This window comes from Pimephales promelas, chromosome 8 (assembly GCF_988280905.1).
Source record: "Pimephales promelas chromosome 8, fPimPro1.hap1.1, whole genome shotgun sequence".
NCBI classification, from domain to species: domain Eukaryota; kingdom Metazoa; phylum Chordata; class Actinopteri; order Cypriniformes; family Leuciscidae; genus Pimephales; species Pimephales promelas.
This window is the reverse complement of record NC_142776.1, coordinates 7,347,372-7,370,731: the sequence shown is the minus strand read 5'-3', so window position 1 is coordinate 7,370,731 and position 23,360 is coordinate 7,347,372. Positions and strand designations below refer to the sequence as shown.

The following is a 23,360-nucleotide window of genomic DNA, read 5'->3' as shown; positions in this document are numbered from 1 at the left end:
CTATCCACAAACAAATTGCTTTCAATTATGTGTGCAAAAGTTCTCTCTTGTCGATTCTGAGGATTCTGATTGGCTTGCATGGCTTTATCCTTAACCCCTACACTGCCGCCAATAGGTTTGGCATAGTTATGATGGCGCTCGACGGCGTATTTATGCGGGTGTGTGAACGATGTTATTTTTGAAAACGGAGAGGGGGAAAATATTTGTTTTGCTAAGTGTAAACGTGGCCTAAGTATGCGATTTCGGATGCAGCCAAGGTCTGGTGTTAGCATGTTGCTAATCTAACAACTCTGATGCTAACACACATTTAGGTTACCAAACAAAACATTTTATTCATGGCCCTCTATCAGAATCCAGAGTTTTGGGAAGATTGGAGAAACTAAATTTTCGCCCAAAAAAAAAAAAACGTAAGGGGTACCACTGTCGTTTTTTTTTTCGGGCCGAATTTTTGAGTTTCGATATCTCAGCTCTGGAAGGGGCTAGAGCCTCCATTTTTGCACTCAGGTCTAAGTCTCATGGCCCTCTATCAGAATCCAGAGTTTTGGGAAGATTGGAGAAACTTAAATTTTCACCTAAAAAAAAAAAACGTAAGGGGTACCACTGTCGTTTTTTTTTTCGGGCTGAATTTTTGAGTTTCGATATCTCAGCTCTGGAAGGGGCTAGAGCCTCCATTTTTGCACTCAGGTCTAAGTCTCATGGCCCTCTATCAGAATCCAGAGTTTTGGGAAGATTGGAGAAACGTAATTTTTCGCCAAAAAAAAAAAAACGTAAGGGGTACCACTGTCGTTTTTTTTTTTCGGGCCGAATTTTTGAGTTTCGATATTTCAGCTCTGGAAGGGGCTAGAGCCTCCATTTTTGCACTCAGGTCTAAGTCTCATGGCCCTCTATCAGAATCCAGAGTTTTGGGAAGATTGGAGAAACTTAATTTTTCGCCCAAAAAAAAAAAAACGTAAGGGGTACCACTGTCGTTTTTTTTTTCGGGCCGAATTTTTGAGTTTCGATATCTCAGCTCTGGAAGGGGCTAGAGCCTCCATTTTTGCACTCAGGTCTAAGTCTCATGGCCCTCTATCAGAATCCAGAGTTTTGGGAAGATTGGAGAAACTTAATTTTTCACCCAAAAAAAAAAAACGTAAGGGGTACCACTGTCGTTTTTTTTTCGGGCCGAATTTTTGAGTTTCGATATCTCAGCTCAGGAAGGGGCTAGAGCCTCCATTTTTGCACTCAGGTCTAAGTCTCATGGCCCTCTATCAGAATCCAGAGTTTGGGGAAAATTGGAGAAACTTAATTTTTCGCCAAAAAAAAAAAACGTAAGGGGTACCACTGTCGTTTTTTTTTCGGGCCGAATTTTTGAGTTTCGATTTCTCAGCTCTGGAAGGGGCTAGAGCCTCCATTTTTACACTCAGGTCTAAGTCTCATGGCCCTCTATCAGAATCCAGAGTTTTGGGAAGATTGGAGAAACTTAATTTTTTGCCCCCCCCAAAAAAACGTAAGGGGTACCACTGTCGTTTTTTTTTTCGGGACGAATTTTTGAGTTTCGATATCTCGGCTTTGGAAGGGGCTAGAGCCTCCATTTTTGCACTCAGGTCTAAGTCTCATGGCCCTCTATCAGAATCCAGAGTTTTGGGAAGATTGGAGAAACTTAATTTTTTGCCCCCCCAAAAAAAACGTAAGGGGTACCACTGTCGTTTTTTTTTTCGGGACGAATTTTTGAGTTTCGATATCTCGGCTTTGGAAGGGGCTAGAGCCTCCATTTTTGCACTCAGGTCTAAGTCTCATGGCCCTCTATCAGAATCCAGAGTTTTGGGAAGATTGGAGAAACTTAATTTTTTGCCCCCCCAAAAAAAACGTAAGGGGTACCACTGTCGTTTTTTTTTTTCGGGCCGAATTTTTGAGTTTCGATATCTCAGCTCTGGAAGGGGCTAGAGCCTCCATTTTTTCACTCAGGTCTAAGTCTCATTGCCCTCTATCAGAATCCAGAGTTTTGGGAAAATTGGAGAAACTTAATTTTTCGCCAAAAAAAAAAAAACGTAAGGGGTACCACTGTCGTTTTTTTTTTTCGGGCCGAATTTTTGAGTTTCGATATCTCAGCTCTGGAAGGGGCTAGAGCCTCCATTTTTGCACTCAGGTCTAAGTCTCATGGCCCTCTATCAGAATCCAGAGTTTTGGGAAGATTGGAGAAACTTAATTTTTCGCCCAAAAAAAAAAACGTAAGGGGTACCACTGTCGTTTTTTTTTTTCGGGCCGAATTTTTGAGTTTCGATATCTCAGCTCTGGAAGGGGCTAGAGCCTCCATTTTTGCACTCAGGTCTAAGTCTCATGGCCCTCTATCAGAATCCAGAGTTTTGGGAAGATTGGAGAAACTTAATTTTTCACCCAAAAAAAAAAAAAACGTAAGGGGTACCACTGTCGTTTTTTTTTTCGGGCCGAATTTTTGAGTTTCGATATCTCAGCTCTGGAAGGGGCTAGAGCCTCCATTTTTTCACTCAGGTCTAAGTCTCATTGCCCTCTATCAGAATCCAGAGTTTTGGGAAGATTGGAGAAACTTAATTTTTCGCCCAAAAAAAAAAAACGTAAGGGGTACCACTGTCGTTTTTTTTTTCGGGCCGAATTTTTGAGTTTCGATATCTCAGCTCTGGAAGGGACTAGAGCCTCCATTTTTGCACTCAGGTCTAAGTCTCAAGGCCCTCTATCAGAATCCAGAGTTTTGGGAAAATTGGAGAAACTTAATTTTTCGCCAAAAAAAAAAACGTAAGGGGTACCACTGTCGTTTTTTTTTTTCGGGCCGAATTTTTGAGTTTCGATATCTCAGCTCTGGAAGGGGCTAGAGCCTCCATTTTTGCACTCAGGTCTAAGTCTCAAGGCCCTCTATCAGAATCCAGAGTTTTGGGAAAATTGGAGAAACTTAATTTTTCGCCAAAAAAAAAAACGTAAGGGGTACCACTGTCGTTTTTTTTTTTTCGGGCCGAATTTTTGAGTTTCGATATCTCAGCTCTGGAAGGGGCTAGAGCCTCCATTTTTTCACTCAGGTCTAAGTCTCATTGTCCTCTATCAGAATCCAGAGTTTTGGGAAGATTGGAGAAACTTAATTTTTCGCCCAAAAAAAAAAAAACGTAAGGGGTACCACTGTCGTTTTTTTTTTCGGGCCGAATTTTTGAGTTTCGATATCTCAGCTCTGGAAGGGACTAGAGCCTCCATTTTTGCACTCAGGTCTAAGTCTCATGACCCTCTATCAGAATCCAGAGTTTTGGGAAGATTGGAGAAACTTAATTTTTCGCCCAAAAAAAAAAAAAACGTAAGGGGTACCACTGTCGTTTTTTTTTCGGGCCGAATTTTTGAGTTTCGATATCTCAGCTCTGGAAGGGGCTAGAGCCTCAATTTTTGCACTCAGGTCTAAGTCTCATGGCCCTCTATCAGAATCCAGAGTTTTGGGAAGATTGGAGAAACTTAATTTTTCGCCCAAAAAAAAAACGTAAGGGTACCACTGTCGTTTTTTTTTTCGGGCCGAATTTTTGAGTTTCGATATCTCAGCTCTGGAAGGGACTAGAGCCTCCATTTTTGCACTCAGGTCTAAGTCTCATGACCCTCTATCAGAATCCAGAGTTTTGGGAAGATTGGAGAAACGTAATTTTTCGCCCAAAAAAAAAAAAAACCGTAAGGGGTACCACTGTCGTTTTTTTTTCGGGCCGAATTTTTGAGTTTCGATATCTCAGCTCTGGAAGGGGCTAGAGCCTCCATTTTTGCACTCAGGTCTAAGTCTCATGGCCCTCTATCAGAATCCAGAGTTTTGGGAAGATTGGAGAAACTTAATTTTTCGCCCAAAAAAAAAAACGTAAGGGGTACCACTGTCGTTTTTTTTTCGGGCCGAATTTTTGAGTTTCGATATCTCAGCTCTGGAAGGGGCTAGAGCCTCCATTTTTGCACTCAGGTCTAAGTCTCATGGCCCTCTATCAGAATCCAGAGTTTTGGGAAAATTGGAGAAACTTAATTTTTCGCCAAAAAAAAAAAAACGTAAGGGGTACCACTGTCGTTTTTTTTTTTTCGGGCCGAATTTTTGAGTTTCGATATCTCAGCTCTGGAAGGGGCTAGAGCCTCCATTTTTGCACTCAGGTCTAAGTCTCATGGCCCTCTATCAGAATCCAGAGTTTTGGGAAGATTGGAGAAACTTAATTTTTCGCCCAAAAAAAAAAAACGTAAGGGGTACCACTGTCGTTTTTTTTTTCGGGCCGAATTTTTGAGTTTCGAAATCTCAGCTCTGGAAGGGGCTAGAGCCTCCATTTTTGCACTCAGGTCTAAGTCTCATGGCCCTCTATCAGAATCCAGAGTTTTGGGAAGATTGGAGAAACTTAATTTTTCGCCCAAAAAAAAAAACGTAAGGGGTACCACTGTCGGTTTTTTTTCGGGCCGAATTTTTGAGTTTCGATATCTCAGCTCTGGAAGGGACTAGAGCCTCCATTTTTGCACTCAGGTCTAAGTCTCAAGGCCCTCTATCAGAATCCAGAGTTTTGGGAAAATTGGAGAAACTTAATTTTTCGCCAAAAAAAAAACATAAGGGGTACCACTGTCGTTTTTTTTTTTTCGGGCCGAATTTTTGAGTTTCGATATCTCAGCTCTGGAAGGGGCTAGAGCCTCCATTTTTGCACTCAGGTCTAAGTCTCAAGGCCCTCTATCAGAATCCAGAGTTTTGGGAAAATTGGAGAAACTTAATTTTTCGCCAAAAAAAAAAAACGTAAGGGGTACCACTGTCGTTTTTTTTTTTTCGGGCCGAATTTTTGAGTTTCAATATCTCAGCTCTGGAAGGGGCTAGAGCCTCCATTTTTTCACTCAGGTCTAAGTCGCATTGCCCTCTATCAGAATCCAGAGTTTTGGGAAGATTGGAGAAACTTAATTTTTCGCCCAAAAAAAAAAACGTAAGGGGTACCACTGTCGTTTTTTTTTTCGGGCCGAATTTTTGAGTTTCGATATCTCAGCTCTGGAAGGGACTAGAGCCTCCATTTTTGCACTCAGGTCTAAGTCTCATGACCCTCTATCAGAATCCAGAGTTTTGGGAAGATTGGAGAAACTTAATTTTTCACCCAAAAAAAAAAAAAAACGTAAGGGGTACCACTGTTGTTTTTTTTTCGGGCCGAATTTTTGAGTTTCGATATCTCAGCTCTGGAAGGGGCTAGAGCCTCCATTTTTGCACTCAGGTCTAAGTCTCATGGCCCTCTATCAGAATCCAGAGTTTTGGGAAGATTGGAGAAACTTAATTTTTCGCCCAAAAAAAAAAACGTAAGGGGTACCACTGTCGTTTTTTTTTTCGGGCCGAATTTTTGAGTTTCGATATCTCAGCTCTGGAAGGGACTAGAGCCTCCATTTTTGCACTCAGGTCTAAGTCTCATGACTCTCTATCAGAATCCAGAGTTTTGGGAAGATTGGAGAAACTTAATTTTTCGCCCAAAAAAAAAAAACGTAAGGGGTACCACTGTCGTTTTTTTTTCGGGCCGAATTTTTGAGTTTCGATATCTCAGCTCTGGAAGGGGCTAGAGCCTCCATTTTTGCACTCAGGTCTAAGTCTCATGGCCCTCTATCAGAATCCAGAGTTTTGGGAAGATTGGAGAAACTTAATTTTTCGCCCAAAAAAAAAAAACGTAAGGGGTACCACTGTCGTTTTTTTTTCGGGCCGAATTTTTGAGTTTCGATATATCAGCTCTGGAAGGGGCTAGAGCCTCCATTTTTGCACTCAGGTCTAAGTCTCATGGCCCTCTATCAGAATCCAGAGTTTTGGGAAGATTGGAGAAACTTAATTTTTCGCCCAAAAAAAAAAAAACGTAAGGGGTACCACTGTCGTTTTTTTTTTTCGGGCCGAATTTTTGAGTTTCGATATCTCAGCTCTGGAAGGGGCTAGAGCCTCCATTTTTGCACTCAGGTCTAAGTCTCATGGCCCTCTATCAGAATCCAGAGTTTTGGGAAGATTGGAGAAACTTAATTTTTCGCCCAAAAAAAAAAACGTAAGGGGTACCACTGTCGTTTTTTTTTCGGGCCGAATTTTTGAGTTTCGATATATCAGCTCTGGAAGGGGCTAGAGCCTCCATTTTTGCACTCAGGTCTAAGTCTCATGGCCCTCTATCAGAATCCAGAGTTTTGGGAAGATTGGAGAAACTTAATTTTTCGCCCAAAAAAAAAAAACCGTAAGGGGTACCACTGTCGTTTTTTTTTTCGGGCCGAATTTTTGAGTTTCGATATCTCAGCTCTGGAAGGGGCTAGAGCCTCCATTTTTGCACTCAGGTCTAAGTCTCATTGCCCTCTATCAGAATCCAGAGTTTTGGGAAGATTGGAGAAACTTAATTTTTCGCCCCAAAAAAAAAAAACGTAAGGGGTACCACTGTCGTTTTTTTTTCGGGCCGAATTTTTGAGTTTCGATATCTCAGCTCTGGAAGGGACTAGAGCCTCCATTTTTGCACTCAGGTCTAAGTCTCAAGGCCCTCTATCAGAATACAGAGTTTTGGGAAAATTGGAGAAACTTAATTTTTCACCAAAAAAAATACGTAAGGGGTACCACTGTCGTTTTTTTTTTTCGGGCCGAATTTTTGAGTTTCGATATCTCAGCTCTGGGAGGGGCTAGAGCCTCCATTTTTGCACTCAGGTCTAAGTCTCATGGCCCTCTATCAGAATCCAGAGTTTTGGGAAGATTGGAGAAACTTAATTTTTCGCCCAAAAAAAAAAAACGTAAGGGGTACCACTGTCGCTTTTTTTTTCGGGCCGAATTTTTGAGTTTCGATATCTCAGCTCTGGAAGGGGCTAGAGCCTCCATTTTTGCACTCAAGTCTAAGTCTCATGGCCCTCTATCAGAATCCAGAGTTTTGGGAAGATTGGAGAAACTTAATTTTTCGCCCAAAAAAAAAAAAACGTAAGGGGTACCACTGTCGTTTTTTTTTCGGGCCGAATTTTTGAGTTTCGATATCTCAGCTCTGGAAGGGGCTAGAGCCTCCATTTTTGCACTCAGGTCTAAGTCTAATTGCCCTCTATCAGAATCCAGAGTTTTGGGAAGATAGGAGAAACTTAATTTTTCGCCCAAAAAAAAAAAAACGTAAGGGGTACCACTGTCGTTTTTTTTTCGGGCCGAATTTTTGAGTTTCGATATCTCAGCTCTGGAAGGGACTAGAGCCTCCATTTTTGCACTCTGATCTAAGTCTCAAGGCCCTCTATCAGAATCCAGAGTTTTGGGAAAATTGGAGAAACTTAATTTTTCGCCAAAAAAAAAAAACGTAAGGGGTACCACTGTCGTTTTTTTTTTCGGGCCGAATTTTTGAGTTTCGATATCTCAGCTCTGGGAGGGGCTAGAGCCTCCATTTTTGCACTCAGGTCTAAGTCTCATGGCCCTCTATCAGAATCCAGAGTTTTGGGAAGATTGGAGAAACTTAATTTTTCGCCCCAAAAAAAAAAACGTAAGGGGTACCACTGTCGTTTTTTTTTTTCGGGCCGAATATTTGAGTTTCGATATCTCAGCTCTGGAAGGGGCTAGAGCCTCCATTTTTGCACTCAGGTCTAAGTCTCATGGCCCTCTATCAGAATCCAGAGTTTTGGGAAGATTGGAGAAACTTAATTTTTCGCCCAAAAAAAAAACGTAAGGGGTACCACTGTCGTTATTTTTCGGGCCGAATTTTTGAGTTTCGATATCTCAGCTCTGGAAGGGGCTAGAGCCTCCATTTTTGCACTCAGGTCTAAGTCTCATGGCCCTCTATCAGAATCCAGAGTTTTGGGAAGATTGGAGAAACTTAATTTTTCGCCCAAAAAAAAAAACGTAAGGGGTACCACTGTCGTTTTTTTTTTCGGGCCGAATTTTTGAGTTTCGATATCTCAGCTCTGGAAGGGACTAGAGCCTCCATTTTTGCACTCAGGTCTAAGTCTCAAGGCCCTCTATCAGAATCCAGAGTTTTGGGAAAATTGGAGAAACTTAATTTTTCGCCAAAAAAAAAAAACATAAGGGGTACCACTGTCGTTTTTTTTTTTTCGGGCCGAATTTTTGAGTTTCGATATCTCAGCTCTGGGAGGGGCTAGAGCCTCCATTTTTGCACTCAGGTCTAAGTCTCATGGCCCTCTATCAGAATCCAGAGTTTTGGGAAGATTGGAGAAACTTAATTTTTCGCCCAAAAAAAAAAAAACGTAAGGGGTACCACTGTCGTTTTTTTTTTCGGGCCGAATGTTTGAGTTTCGATATCTCAGCTCTGGAAGGGGCTAGAGCCTCCATTTTTGCACTCAGGTCTAAGTCTCATGGCCCTCTATCAGAATCCAGAGTTTTGGGAAGATTGGAGAAACTTAATTTTTCGCCCAAAAAAAAAAACGTAAGGGGTACCACTGTCGCTTTTTTTTTCGGGCCGAATTTTTGAGTTTCGATATCTCAGCTCTGGAAGGGGCTAGAGCCTCCATTTTTGCACTCAGGTCTAAGTCTCATGGCCCTCTATCAGAATCCAGAGTTTTGGGAAGATTGGAGAAACTTAATTTTTCGCCCAAAAAAAAAACGTAAGGGGTACCACTGTCGTTTTTTTTTCGGGCCGAATTTTTGAGTTTCGATATCTCAGCTCTGGAAGGGGCTAGAGCCTCAATTTTTGCACTCAGGTCTAAGTCTCATGGCCCTCTATCAGAATCCAGAGTTTTGGGAAGATTGGAGAAACTTAATTTTTCGCCCAAAAAAAAAAAACGTAAGGGGTACCACTGTCGTTTTTTTTTCGGGCCGAATTTTTGAGTTTCGATATCTCAGCTCTGGAAGGGGCTAGAGCCTCCATTTTTGCACTCAGGTCTAAGTCTCATGGCCCTCTATCAGAATCCAGAGTTTTGGGAAAATTGGAGAAACTTAATTTTTCGCCCAAAAAAAAAAAACGTAAGGGGTACCACTGTCGTTTTTTTTTTCGGGCCGAATTTTTGAGTTTCGATATCTCAGCTCTGGGAGGGGCTAGAGCCTCCATTTTTGCACTCAGGTCTAAGTCTCATGGCCCTCTATCAGAATCCAGAGTTTTGGGAAGATTGGAGAAACTTAATTTTTCGCCAAAAAAAAAAAACGTAAGGGGTACCACTGTCGTTTTTTTTTTCGGGCCGAATATTTGAGTTTCGATATCTCAGCTCTGGAAGGGGCTAGAGCCTCCATTTTTGCACTCAGGTCTAAGTCTCATGGCCCTCTATCAGAATCCAGAGTTTTGGGAAGATTGGAGAAACTTAATTTTTCGCCCAAAAAAAAAACGTAAGGGGTAGCACTGTCGCTTTTTTTTTCGGGCCGAATTTTTGAGTTTCGATATCTCAGCTCTGGAAGGGGCTAGAGCCTCCATTTTTGCACTCAGGTCTAAGTCTCATGGCCCTCTATCAGAATCCAGAGTTTTGGGAAGATTGGAGAAACTTAATTTTTCGCCCAAAAAAAAAAAACGTAAGGGGTACCACTGTCGGTTTTTTTTTCGGGCCGAATTTTTGAGTTTCGATATCTCAGCTATGGAAGGGGCTAGAGCCTCCATTTTTGCACTCAGGTCTAAGTCTCATGGCCCTCTATCAGAATCCAGAGTTTTGGGAAGATTGGAGAAACTTAATTTTTCGCCCAAAAAAAAAAACGTAAGGGGTACCACTGTCGTTTTTTTTTCGGGCCGAATTTTTGAGTTTCGATATCTCAGCTCTGGAAGGGGCTAGAGCCTCCATTTTTGCACTCAGGTCTAAGTCTCATGGCCCTCTATCAGAATCCAGAGTTTTGGGAAGATTGGAGAAACTTAATTTTTCGCCCAAAAAAAAAAAACGTAAGGGGTACCACTGTGTTTTTTTTTTCGGGCCGAATTTTTGAGTTTCGATATCTCAGCTCTGGAAGGGGCTAGAGCCTCCATTTTTGCAGTTAGGTCTAAGTCTCATGGCCCTCTATCAGAATCCAGAGTTTTGGGAAGATTGGAGAAACTTAATTTTTCGCCCAAAAAAAAAAAACGTAAGGGGTACCACTGTCGTTTTTTTTTTCGGGCCGAATTTTTGAGTTTCGATATCTCAGCTCTGGAAGGGGCTAGAGCCTCCATTTTTGCACTCAGGTCTAAGTCTCATGGCCCTCTATCAGAATCCAGAGTTTTGGGAAGATTGGAGAAACTTAATTTTTCGCCCAAAAAAAAAAACGTAAGGGGTACCACTGTCGTTTTTTTTTTCGGGCCGAATTTTTGAGTTTCGATATCTCAGCTCTGGAAGGGGCTAGAGCCTCAATTTTTGCACTCAGGTCTAAGTCTCATGGCCCTCTATCAGAATCCAGAGTTTTGGGAAGATTGGAGAAACTTAATTTTTCGCCCAAAAAAAAACCGTAAGGGGTACCACTGTCGTTTTTTTTTCGGGCCGAATTTTTGAGTTTCGATATCTCAGCTCTGGAAGGGGCTAGAGCCTCCATTTTTGCACTCAGGTCTAAGTCTCATGGCCCTCTATCAGAATCCAGAGTTTTGGGAAGATTGGAGAAACTTAATTTTTCGCCCAAAAAAAAAAAACGTAAGGGGTACCACTGTCGTTTTTTTTTTCGGGCTGAATTTTTGAGTTTCGATATCTCAGCTCTGGAAGGGGCTAGAGCCTCCATTTTTGCACTCAGGTCTAAGTCTCATTGCCCTCTATCAGAATCCAGAGTTTTGGGAAGATTGGAGAAACTTAATTTTTCGCCCCAAAAAAAAAAACGTAAGGGGTACCACTGTCGTTTTTTTTTCGGGCCGAATTTTTGAGTTTCGATATCTCAGCTCTGGAAGGGACTAGAGCCTCCATTTTTGCACTCAGGTCTAAGTCTCAAGGCCCTCTATCAGAATCCAGAGTTTTGGGAAAATTGGAGAAACTTAATTTTTCGCCAAAAAAAAAAATACGTAAGGGGTACCACTGTCGTTTTTTTTTTTCGGGCCGAATTTTTGAGTTTCGATATCTCAGCTCTGGGAGGGGCTAGAGCCTCCATTTTTGCACTCAGGTCTAAGTCTCATGGCCCTCTATCAGAATCCAGAGTTTTGGGAAGATTGTAGAAACTTAATTTTTCGCCCAAAAAAAAAAAACGTAAGGGGTACCACTGTCGCTTTTTTTTTCGGGCCGAATTTTTGAGTTTCGATATCTCAGCTCTGGAAGGGGCTAGAGCCTCCATTTTTGCACTCAGGTCTAAGTCTCATGGCCCTCTATCAGAATCCAGAGTTTTGGGAAGATTGGAGAAACTTAATTTTTCGCCCAAAAAAAAAAAACGTAAGGGGTACCACTGTCGTTTTTTTTTCGGGCCGAATTTTTGAGTTTCGATATCTCAGCTCTGGAAGGGGCTAGAGCCTCCATTTTTGCACTCAGGTCTAAGTCTAATTGCCCTCTATCAGAATCCAGAGTTTTGGGAAGATAGGAGAAACTTAATTTTTCGCCCAAAAAAAAAAAACGTAAGGGGTACCACTGTCGTTTTTTTTTCGGGCCGAATTTTTGAGTTTCGATATCTCAGCTCTGGAAGGGACTAGAGCCTCCATTTTTGCACTCTGATCTAAGTCTCAAGGCCCTCTATCAGAATCCAGAGTTTTGGGAAAATTGGAGAAACTTAATTTTTCGCCAAAAAAAAAAAACGTAAGGGGTACCACTGTCGTTTTTTTTTCGGGCCGAATTTTTGAGTTTCGATATCTCAGCTCTGGGAGGGGCTAGAGCCTCTATTTTTGCACTCAGGTCTAAGTCTCATGGCCCTCTATCAGAATCCAGAGTTTTGGGAAGATTGGAGAAACTTAATTTTTCGCCCCAAAAAAAAAAAACGTAAGGGGTACCACTGTCGTTTTTTTTTTCGGGCCGAATATTTGAGTTTCGATATCTCAGCTCTGGAAGGGGCTAGAGCCTCCATTTTTGCACTCAGGTCTAAGTCTCATGGCCCTCTATCAGAATCCAGAGTTTTGGGAAGATTGGAGAAACTTAATTTTTCGCCCAAAAAAAAAACGTAAGGGGTACCACTGTCGTTTTTTTTTCGGGCCGAATTTTTGAGTTTCGATATCACAGCTCTGGAAGGGGCTAGAGCCTCCATTTTTGCACTCAGGTCTAAGTCTCATGGCCCTCTATCAGAATCCAGAGTTTTGGGAAGATTGGAGAAACTTAATTTTTCGCCCAAAAAAAAAAACGTAAGGGGTACCACTGTCGTTTTTTTTTTCGGGCCGAATTTTTGAGTTTCGAGATCTCAGCTCTGGAAGGGACTAGAGCCTCCATTTTTGCACTCAGGTCTAAGTCTCAAGGCCCTCTATCAGAATCCAGAGTTTTGGGAAAATTGGAGAAACTTAATTTTTCGCCAAAAAAAAAAAAACATAAGGGGTACCACTGTCGTTTTTTTTTTTCGGGCCGAATTTTTGAGTTTCGATATCTCAGCTCTGGAAGGGGCTAGAGCCTCCATTTTTGCACTCAGGTCTAAGTCTCATGGCCCTCTATCAGAATCCAGAGTTTTGGGAAGATTGGAGAAACTTAATTTTTCGCCCAAAAAAAAAAAACGTAAGGGGTACCACTGTCGCTTTTTTTTTCGGGCCGAATTTTTGAGTTTCGATATCTCAGCTCTGGAAGGGGCTAGAGCCTCCATTTTTGCACTCAGGTCTAAGTCTCATGGCCCTCTATCAGAATCCAGAGTTTTGGGAAGATTGGAGAAACTTAATTTTTCGCCCAAAAAAAAAACGTAAGGGGTACCACTGTCGTTTTTTTTTCGGGCCGAATTTTTGAGTTTCGATATCTCAGCTCTGGAAGGGGCTAGAGCCTCAATTTTTGCACTCAGGTCTAAGTCTCATGGCCCTCTATCAGAATCCAGAGTTTTGGGAAGATTGGAGAAACTTAATTTTTCGCCCAAAAAAAAAAAACGTAAGGGGTACCACTGTCGTTTTTTTTTCGGGCCGAATTTTTGAGTTTCGATATCTCAGCTCTGGAAGGGGCTAGAGCCTCCATTTTTGCACTCAGGTCTAAGTCTCATGGCCCTCTATCAGAATCCAGAGTTTTGGGAAAATTGGAGAAACTTAATTTTTCGCCCAAAAAAAAAAACGTAAGGGGTACCACTGTCGTTTTTTTTTTCGGGCCGAATTTTTGAGTTTCGATATCTCAGCTCTGGGAGGGGCTAGAGCCTCCATTTTTGCACTCAGGTCTAAGTCTCATGGCCCTCTATCAGAATCCAGAGTTTTGGGAAGATTGGAGAAACTTAATTTTTCGCCAAAAAAAAAAAACGTAAGGGGTACCACTGTCGTTTTTTTTTTCGGGCCGAATATTTGAGTTTCGATATCTCAGCTCTGGAAGGGGCTAGAGCCTCCATTTTTGCACTCAGGTCTAAGTCTCATGGCCCTCTATCAGAATCCAGAGTTTTGGGAAGATTGGAGAAACTTAATTTTTCGCCCAAAAAAAAAAACGTAAGGGGTAGCACTGTCGCTTTTTTTTTCGGGCCGAATTTTTGAGTTTCGATATCTCAGCTCTGGAAGGGGCTAGAGCCTCCATTTTTGCACTCAGGTCTAAGTCTCATGGCCCTCTATCAGAATCCAGAGTTTTGGGAAGATTGGAGAAACTTAATTTTTCGCCCAAAAAAAAAAAACCGTAAGGGGTACCACTGTCGTTTTTTTTTTCGGGCCGAATTTTTGAGTTTCGATATCTCAGCTCTGGAAGGGGCTAGAGCCTCCATTTTTGCACTCAGGTCTAAGTCTCATGGCCCTCTATCAGAATCCAGAGTTTTGGGAAGATTGGAGAAACTTAATTTTTCGCCCAAAAAAAAAAACGTAAGGGATACCACTGTCGTTTTTTTTTCGGGCCGAATTTTTGAGTTTCGATATCTCAGCTCTGGAAGGGGCTAGAGCCTCCATTTTTGCACTCAGGTCTAAGTCTCATGGCCCTCTATCAGAATCCAGAGTTTTGGGAAGATTGGAGAAACTTAATTTTTCGCCCAAAAAAAAAACGTAAGGGGTACCACTGTGTTTTTTTTTTCGGGCCGAATTTTTGAGTTTCGATATCTCAGCTCTGGAAGGGGCTAGAGCCTCCATTTTTGCAGTTAGGTCTAAGTCTCATGGCCCTCTATCAGAATCCAGAGTTTTGGGAAGATTGGAGAAACTTAATTTTTCGCCCAAAAAAAAAAAAACGTAAGGGGTACCACTGTCGTTTTTTTTTTCGGGCCGAATTTTTGAGTTTCGATATCTCAGCTCTGGAAGGGGCTAGAGCCTCCATTTTTGCACTCAGGTCTAAGTCTCATGGCCCTCTATCAGAATCCAGAGTTTTGGGAAGATTGGAGAAACTTAATTTTTCGCCCAAAAAAAAAAACGTAAGGGGTACCACTGTCGTTTTTTTTTTCGGGCCGAATTTTTGAGTTTCGATATCTCAGCTCTGGAAGGGGCTAGAGCCTCAATTTTTGCACTCAGGTCTAAGTCTCATGGCCCTCTATCAGAATCCAGAGTTTTGGGAAGATTGGAGAAACTTAATTTTTCGCCCAAAAAAAAAACGTAAGGGGTACCACTGTCGTTTTTTTTTCGGGACGAATTTTTGAGTTTCGATATCTCAGCTCTGGAAGGGGCTAGAGCCTCCATTTTTGCACTCAGGTCTAAGTCTCATGGCCCTCTATCAGAATCCAGAGTTTTGGGAAGATTGGAGAAACTTAATTTTTCGCCCAAAAAAAAAAAAACGTAAGGGGTACCACTGTCGTTTTTTTTTTCGGGCTGAATTTTTGAGTTTCGATATCTCAGCTCTGGAAGGGGCTAGAGCCTCCATTTTTGCACTCAGGTCTAAGTCTCATTGCCCTCTATCAGAATCCAGAGTTTTGGGAAGATTGGAGAAACTTAATTTTTCGCCCCAAAAAAAAAAACGTAAGGGGTACCACTGTCGTTTTTTTTTCGGGCCGAATTTTTGAGTTTCGATATCTCAGCTCTGGAAGGGACTAGAGCCTCCATTTTTGCACTCAGGTCTAAGTCTCAAGGCCCTCTATCAGAATCCAGAGTTTTGGGAAAATTGGAGAAACTTAATTTTTCGCCAAAAAAAAAAATACGTAAGGGGTACCACTGTCGTTTTTTTTTTTCGGGCCGAATTTTTGAGTTTCGATATCTCAGCTCTGGGAGGGGCTAGAGCCTCCATTTTTGCACTCAGGTCTAAGTCTCATGGCCCTCTATCAGAATCCAGAGTTTTGGGAAGATTGGAGAAACTTAATTTTTCGCCCAAAAAAAAAAAACGTAAGGGGTACCACTGTCGCTTTTTTTTTCGGGCCGAATTTTTGAGTTTCGATATCTCAGCTCTGGAAGGGGCTAGAGCCTCCATTTTTGCACTCAGGTCTAAGTCTCATGGCCCTCTATCAGAATCCAGAGTTTTGGGAAGATTGGAGAAACTTAATTTTTCGCCCAAAAAAAAAAAACGTAAGGGGTACAACTGTCGTTTTTTTTTCGGGCCGAATTTTTGAGTTTCGATATCTCAGCTCTGGAAGGGGCTAGAGCCTCCATTTTTGCACTCAGGTCTAAGTCTAATTGCCCTCTATCAGAATCCAGAGTTTTGGGAAGATAGGAGAAACTTAATTTTTCGCCCCAAAAAAAAAAAACGTAAGGGGTACCACTGTCGTTTTTTTTTCGGGCCGAATTTTTGAGTTTCGATATCTCAGCTCTGGAAGGGACTAGAGCCTCCATTTTTGCACTCTGATCTAAGTCTCAAGGCCCTCTATCAGAATCCAGAGTTTTGGGAAAATTGGAGAAACTTAATTTTTCGCCAAAAAAAAAAAACGTAAGGGGTACCACTGTCGTTTTTTTTTTCAGGCCGAATTTTTGAGTTTCGATATCTCAGCTCTGGGAGGGGCTAGAGCCTCCATTTTTGCACTCAGGTCTAAGTCTCATGGCCCTCTATCAGAATCCAGAGTTTTGGGAAGATTGGAGAAACTTAATTTTTCGCCCAAAAAAAAAAAACGTAAGGGGTACCACTGTCGTTTTTTTTTTCGGGCCGAATTTTTGAGTTTCGATATCTCAGCTCTGGAAGGGGCTAGAGCCTCCATTTTTGCACTCAGGTCTAAGTCTCATGGCCCTCTATCAGAATCCAGAGTTTTGGGAAGATTGGAGAAACTTAATTTTTCGCCCAAAAAAAAAAAACGTAAGGGGTACCACTGTGTTTTTTTTTTCGGGCCGAATTTTTGAGTTTCGATATCTCAGCTCTGGAAGGGGCTAGAGCCTCCATTTTTGCACTCAGGTCTAAGTCTCATGGCCCTCTATCAGAATCCAGAGTTTTGGGAAGATTGGAGAAACTTAATTTTTCGCCCAAAAAAAAAAACGTAAGGGGTACCACTGTCGGTTTTTTTTCGGGCCGAATTTTTGAGTTTCGATATCTCAGCTCTGGAAGGGGCTAGAGCCTCCATTTTTGCACTCAGGTCTAAGTCTCATGGCCCTCTATCAGAATCCAGAGTTTTGGGAAGATTGGAGAAACTTAATTTTTCGCCCAAAAAAAAAAACGTAAGGGGTACCACTGTCGTTTTTTTTTCGGGCCGAATTTTTGAGTTTCGATATCTCAGCTCTGGAAGGGGCTAGAGCCTCCATTTTTCCACTCAGGTCTAAGTCTCATGGTCCTCTATCAGAATCCAGAGTTTTGGGAAAATTGGAGAAACTTTTTTTTTCGCAAAAAAAAAAAAACGTAAGGGGTACCACTGTCGTTTTTTTTTTTCGGGCCAAATTTTTGAGTTTCGATATCTCAGCTCTGGAAGGGGCTAGAGCCTAAATTTTCGCACTCAGGTCTAAGTCTCATGGCCCTCTATCAGAATCCAGAGTTTGGGGAAAATTGGAGAAACTTAATTTTTCGCCAAAAAAAAAAAACGTAAGGGGTACCACTGTCGTTTTTTTTTTTTCGGGCCGAATTTTTGAGTTTCGATATCTCAGCTCTGGAAGGGGCTAGAGCCTCCATTTTTGCACTCAGGTCTAAGTCTCATGGCCCTCTATCAGAATCCAGAGTTTTGGGAAGATTGGAGAAACTTAATTTTTCGCCCAAAAAAAAAAAACGTAAGGGGTACCACTGTCGTTTTTTTTTCGGGCCGAATTTTTGAGTTTCGATATCTCAGCTCTGGAAGGGGCTAGAGCCTCCATTTTTGCACTCAGGTCTAAGTCTCATTGCCCTCTATCAGAATCCAGAGTTTTGGGAAGATTGGAGAAACTTAATTTTTCGCCCAAAAAAAAAAAACGTAAGGGGTACCACTGTCGTTTTTTTTTCGGGCCGAATTTTTGAGTTTCGATATCTCAGCTCTGGAAGGGACTAGAGCCTCCATTTTTGCACTCAGGTCTAAGTCTCAAGGCCCTCTATCAGAATCCAGAGTTTTGGGAAAATTGGAGAAACTAAATTTTTCGCCAAAAAAAAAAAACGTAAGGGGTACCACTGTCGTTTTTTTTTTTCGGGCCGAATTTTTGAGTTTCGATATCTCAGCTCTGGGAGGGGCTAGAGCCTCCATTTTTGCACTCAGGTCTAAGTCTCATAGCCCTCTATCAGAATCCAGAGTTTTGGGAAGATTGGAAAAACTTAATTTTTCGCCCAAAAAAAAAAAAAATGTAAGGGGTACCACTGTGGTTTTTTTTTTCGGGCCGAATTTTTGAGTTTCGATATCTCAGCTCTGGAAGGGGCTAGAGCCTCCATTTTTGCACTCAGGTCTAAGTCTCATGGCCCTCTATCAGAATCCAGAGTTTTGGGAAGATTGGAGAAACTTAATTTTTCGCCCAAAAAAAAAAAAACGTAAGGGGTACCACTGTCGTTTTTTTTTCGGGCCGAATTTTTGAGTTTCGATATCTCAGCTCTGGAAGGGGCTAGAGCCTCCATTTTTGCACTCAGGTCTAAGTCTCATGGCCCTCTATCAGAATCCAGAGTTTTGGGAAGATTGGAGAAACTTAATTTTTCGCCCAAAAAAAAAAACGTAAGGGGTACCACTGTCGTTTTTTTTTTCGGGCCGAATTTTTGAGTTTCGATATCTCAGCTCTGGAACGGGCTAGAGCCTCCATTTTTGCACTCAGGTCTAAGTCTAATGGCCCTCTATCAGAATCCAGAGTTTTGGGAAGATTGGAGAAACTTAATTTTTTGCCCCCCAAAAAAAACGTAAGGGGTACCACTGTCGGTTTTTTTTTCGGGATGAATTTTTGAGTTTCGATATCTCAGCTCTGGAAGGGGCTAGAGCCTCCATTTTTGCACTCAGGTCTAAGTCTCATGGCCCTCTATCAGAATCCAGAGTTTTGGGAAGATTGGAGAAACTTAATTTTTCGCCCCAAAAAAAAAAACGTAAGGGGTACCACTGTCGGTTTTTTTTCGGGCCGAATTTTTGAGTTTCGATATCTCAGCTCTGGAAGGGGCTACAGCCTCCATTTTTGCACTCAGGTCTAAGTCTCATGGCCCTCTATCAGAATCCAGAGTTTTGGGAAGATTGGAGAAACTTAATTTTTCGCCCAAAAAAAAAAACGTAAGGGGTACCACTGTCGTTTTTTTTTTCGGGCCGAATTTTTGAGTTTCGATATCTCAGCTCTGGAAGGGGCTAGAGCCTCAATTTTTGCACTCAGGTCTAAGTCTCATGGCCCTCTATCAGAATCCAGAGTTTTGGGAAGATTGGAGAAACTTAATTTTTCGCCCAAAAAAAAAACGTAAGGGGTACCACTGTCGTTTTTTTTTCGGGCTGAATTTTTGAGTTTCGATATCTCAGCTCTGGAAGGGGCTAGAGCCTCCATTTTTGCTCTCAGGTCTAAGTCTCATGGCCCTCTATCAGAATCCAGAGTTTTGGGAAGATTGGAGAAACTTAATTTTTCGCCCAAAAAAAAAAAACGTAAGGGGTACCACTGTCGTTTTTTTTTCGGGCCGAATTTTTGAGTTTCGATATCTCAGCTCTGGAAGGGGCTAGAGCCTCCATTTTTGCACTCAGGTCTAAGTCTCATGGCCCTCTATCAGAATCCAGAGTTTTGGGAAGATTGGAGAAACTTAATTTTTCACCCAAAAAAAAAAAAACGTAAGGGGTACCACTGTCGTTTTTTATTTCGGGTCGAATTTTTGAATTTCGATATCTCAGCTCTGGAAGGGGCTAGAGCCTCCATTTTTTCACTCAGGTCTAAGTCTCATTGCCCTCTATCAGAATCCAGAGTTTTGGGAAAATTGGAGAAACTTTTTTTTTCGCAAAAAAAAAAAAACGTAAGGGGTACCACTGTCGTTTTTTTTTCGGGCCGAATTTTTGAGTTTCGATATCTCAGCTCTGGAAGGGGCTAGAGCCTCCATTTTTGCACTCAGGTCTAAGTCTCATTGCCCTCTATCAGAATCCAGAGTTTTGGGAAGATTGGAGAAACTTAATTTTTCGCCCAAAAAAAAAAAACGTAAGGGGTACCACTGTCGTTTTTTTTTCGGGCCGAATTTTTGAGTTTCGATATCTCAGCTCTGGAAGGGACTAGAGCCTCCATTTTTGCACTCAGGTCTAAGTCTCAAGGCCCTCTATCAGAATCCAGAGTTTTGGGAAAATTGGAGAAACTAAATTTTTCGCCAAAAAAAAAAAACGTAAGGGGTACCACTGTCGTTTTTTTTTTTCGGGCCGAATTTTTGAGTTTCGATATCTCAGCTCTGGGAGGGGCTAGAGCCTCCATTTTTGCACTCAGGTCTAAGTCTCATAGCCCTCTATCAGAATCCAGAGTTTTGGGAAGATTGGAGAAACGTAATTTTTCGCCCAAAAAAAAAACGTAAGGGGTACCACTGTCGTTTTTTTTTTCAGGCCGAATTTTTGAGTTTCGATATCTCAGCTCTGGAAGGGGCTAGAGCCTCCATTTTTGCACTCAGGTCTAAGTCTCATGGCCCTCTATCAGAATCCAGAGTTTTGGGAAGATTGGAGAAACTTAATTTTTCGCCCAAAAAAAAAAAAAAAAAAACGTAAGGGGTACCACTGTCGTTTTTTTTTTTTTCGGGCCGAATTTTTGAGTTTCGATATCTCAGCTCTGGAAGGGGCTAGAGCCTCCATTTTTGCACTCAGGTCTAAGTCTCATGGCCATACCCGGCGCTATGGGTGGGCCTTAGGGGGCCGGGCCTGCCTACCGAGCGCCTGTGCCCCCCTCTCCATGCAATTTGCAATTAATACATTTTAAAAAGAAATTTATTTTAAAAATAAAAATAATGTATTGAATAACTCATGCGGAGATTCCACTCCCAAAAACGTCGACTTCAGCTGTATTAAGAACATGAGTGGGCCAGTTATTTTTATTACTCTTCTTAAGTTGCACCAGCCCTGACACAATGCTAAATCATAAAACAGATATGTACAATAACATTACGATATCCTCTAATCGATTTAAATAGTTATTGATTTAGGTTTATGTGGTCGTTCAATTACGCCTTTATATTTGTATTAAACGTGAATGTAAATAATGGTCCAGGGGTAGAACTTTTGCCAAGCGTGCCAGAGATTCTGGGTTCTAATCCGTTCTAATAACATTTTTTTTCCCATCAAAACTGATTATGTTTATCAGTGGTTGTATATCAGGCACAGACAAAACATCTTCAGAACATTTTGTGTTTTAATTTCACCGTAATGAATAGAGTCTCTCCACAACGGATTGCGCGTCCGAGTGAAGACTGTGCGCAAGCCAGAAAAAAAAAACACATTAGCCTATCCGCGCCAGCGGCAACGAGCATTAATTTGAACAGTTGATTTTAAAAACACATTTCAGCGCTAAATCGTCTCTTATTTAAAAAACGAACGAAACGAATGCTCTGCTAGTTAACTGAAGATGTTTTGTTTATTTGTATTGGTACATTCGTGGCGGAATGTTTCAAAAGTGGTGGGTACAATATCGACGGTGGGGACATATCCCACCCGCAAATTACGCCTGGTACTTGAAATCGGCGTAATAGTTGGTTTTTGTCCTATAGAAAAATGTATTGGATGTCATAATTAGGCCCCCCCTACAATATTAAATGCCCGTCCATTGGTTTGTTTCTGCAGCCGGCTCTGATTCAGTGCAGCTTATAAGGTAGCATTATTTTGCTGCAAAGCTTTTGTGTCAGGACTCCTATGATGCCTAAATGGGAAATTTTCTTGCTTTTGGAAAGGACCTATGATGCATGCAGGTAGAATGTGAAGACCACATCATGATGGTGTACTGTAGTGTGCACTCACAGTCGCAGCAGTAGAGAGGAGAGCACCACTGAGACAGAGGAAGCTGCCATCGCAGCAGAGCCCATCCACGGCTGCAGCACCAGCCCGACAGGCATGAACACACCTGAAAATCAGGCTCAAACCAGTAAACTACATCTATTACTGAATGCACACTCACTAAATGTAAGAAAACATTGGAATTAGAGTGGTTGGATCTGTTTACCTGCTGCAACAGGGATGCCAAGCAAGTTATAAATGAGAGCGAACACAAAGTTTATCCGGATTCTCTGCACTGTTTTTTTAGACAACTCGATACTGGCCACCACATCCAGTAGATCATTCTACATCAACACAAAACATAATTGAATTTTTTTTTTTTTAAATAGAATTTCCCCTTTATTTCCTGATAAATCTATTTTAATTGGGTAACTCACCCGTATAAGGACAATACCTGCTGCCTCAATGGCAACATCAGTGCCCGTTCCTATGGCGATGCCTAGATCAGCATGGGCAAGAGCGGGCGAGTCATTGACCCCATCGCCCACCATTGCAACTTTCAGACCTCTTTCCTGCAATTCCTGGACCTTTGCCACTTTATGGGAGGGCAAGACTTCTGCAAACACCTTCCTGATGCCAACCTGTAAAATAAAACAGTGTATTCTGGTGTAAATACTATCAGACATAACGTCAGACACAAAATTGGATGTCAGAAAAAGTCACTCTAAAAACAAAGCTGCTTTCTGGTCAATGCGGCAAATCAACGTGACCAACTTGAAACTGTTGTGAAATACGCGTGGGGAAATCGCAAAATTTCTGAAATATTAAAATAATGATTTAATCTATGAAAATGTACAGAACAGATTTAATTATGATCACACCTTTATGAACATACTTCAATATTCTGAATGGGGGTGCTTGTGTGTGAACGACCTGAGTTTGAATCCAGCTTGTGGTCTTTTATAATGAGTTATATGAATTCCTGCTCATATTTTATTTGGTTCTAGGCAAAATGCGCGTATGGATATGCACCTGTGTGGCGATGGCCCGGGCTGTACGTCTGTTGTCTCCTGTGATCATGAAGACCTCTATTCCCATACTGCACAGCGTGTGAACAGCTAGAGCTGACTCTGGCTTTACAGTATCTGCCACGGCTAACATAGCACACAAGACACCTTAAAAAAAAAAGACAGAAAGAGGGAGAAAAAGAGCGATGGCCTTTTGAAACAAAAAAGCTTGACAATTAAAGGAGTAGATCGCCTAAAAGAAGAAACCCAGACAGCAAACTGACATTGAATCAACGTGGAAACGACGTCTCTCATGACATCGAAACAACGTTGATTTTGCTCATCGAATTAACGTTGAACCAACGTCAGACGCGGCATTCTTCAAAGCTAAATGAAAATCGAAAATTGGTTTGCTTTCATAACGTTGAAACAACGTTGATTTCAAGTTGATTTTCCGTTAGTTTTGAAAGAATGACGTGTCTGACGTTGGTTCAACGTTAATTCGATGAGCAAAACAATGTCAGATCAACGTTGTTTCGATGTCATGTTTCCACGTTGATTCAATGTCAGTTTGCTATATCTGGGAAGTCATACGCACCTAGGATGTCTTGATTATTTCCATTTTTGGGAGAACCATTCCTTTAATAGCTTGATTTAACTAATGATAAATTCTAAATATATTATAAATGGACATCAGGCAGAAAAAGTATGATACGACTAATAAAATTAGACAGACTGGAAAGTTCTGTTAAAGGTACAGTAAGTGATTTCTGAGAAATTGTTGATATTTGAAATCACAAAAGCAAACAGACCCCCTTACCCAAAAGGATCACACCTCTATCTTGATAGCTCCATGAATAATTTATGCAGCACAGGCACCTCCCCCCTCATGAGTGGACACACCCCTAACTGCCGAAAATCGCTTACTGCCCCTTTAAATGTTATTCGCTGTTTTGTTCTGTTTCCCAACCACGTGTTCTCTGACCTATGCTACGTCCCAATTCGCATACTATCCGTCCTAATTAGTATTCGAAAATAGAATTAGTACGTCCCAAATCGTAGTATGTTGAAATGAGTGTTTCAAAGATACCCGGATGGTCTACTTTTTCCGGTCAGAATCCGAAGTGTAGATCGATGCACACTCTAACGGCTGATATTGCCCACAAACACAGCACTAGTTTCCCAGTGTGTGCCAGTTTGTTCCTTTAATTACTGATTTCATTCACCTGTTATTCTATTAGTTAACTCGTTAGTTTTCCCTGTTATTTTAAGCTCTGTGTCTCAGTTTCTGGTTCCTGTATTGTTTGCGTGAATGCCAAACGTGGTCATTATCCAAG

General features: G+C 41.6%; 1 protein-coding gene across 1 annotated transcript in view; it reads right to left on the bottom strand.

Moving 5' to 3' along the window:
* The window catches only part of atp7b (ATPase copper transporting beta), a 41,959-nt gene that overhangs the window by 3,213 nt on the left and 15,386 nt on the right, over positions 1–23,360 (bottom strand). Inside the window, exons 17-20 of the mRNA XM_039689406.2 lie at positions 22,049–22,191; positions 21,454–21,657; positions 21,243–21,360; positions 21,041–21,143 (exon numbers count right to left, since the gene is read on the bottom strand). Of these exons, the coding sequence (XP_039545340.2) occupies positions 21,041–21,143; positions 21,243–21,360; positions 21,454–21,657; positions 22,049–22,191 (568 nt within the window). The remainder of the gene's footprint in view (positions 1–21,040; positions 21,144–21,242; positions 21,361–21,453; positions 21,658–22,048; positions 22,192–23,360) is intronic.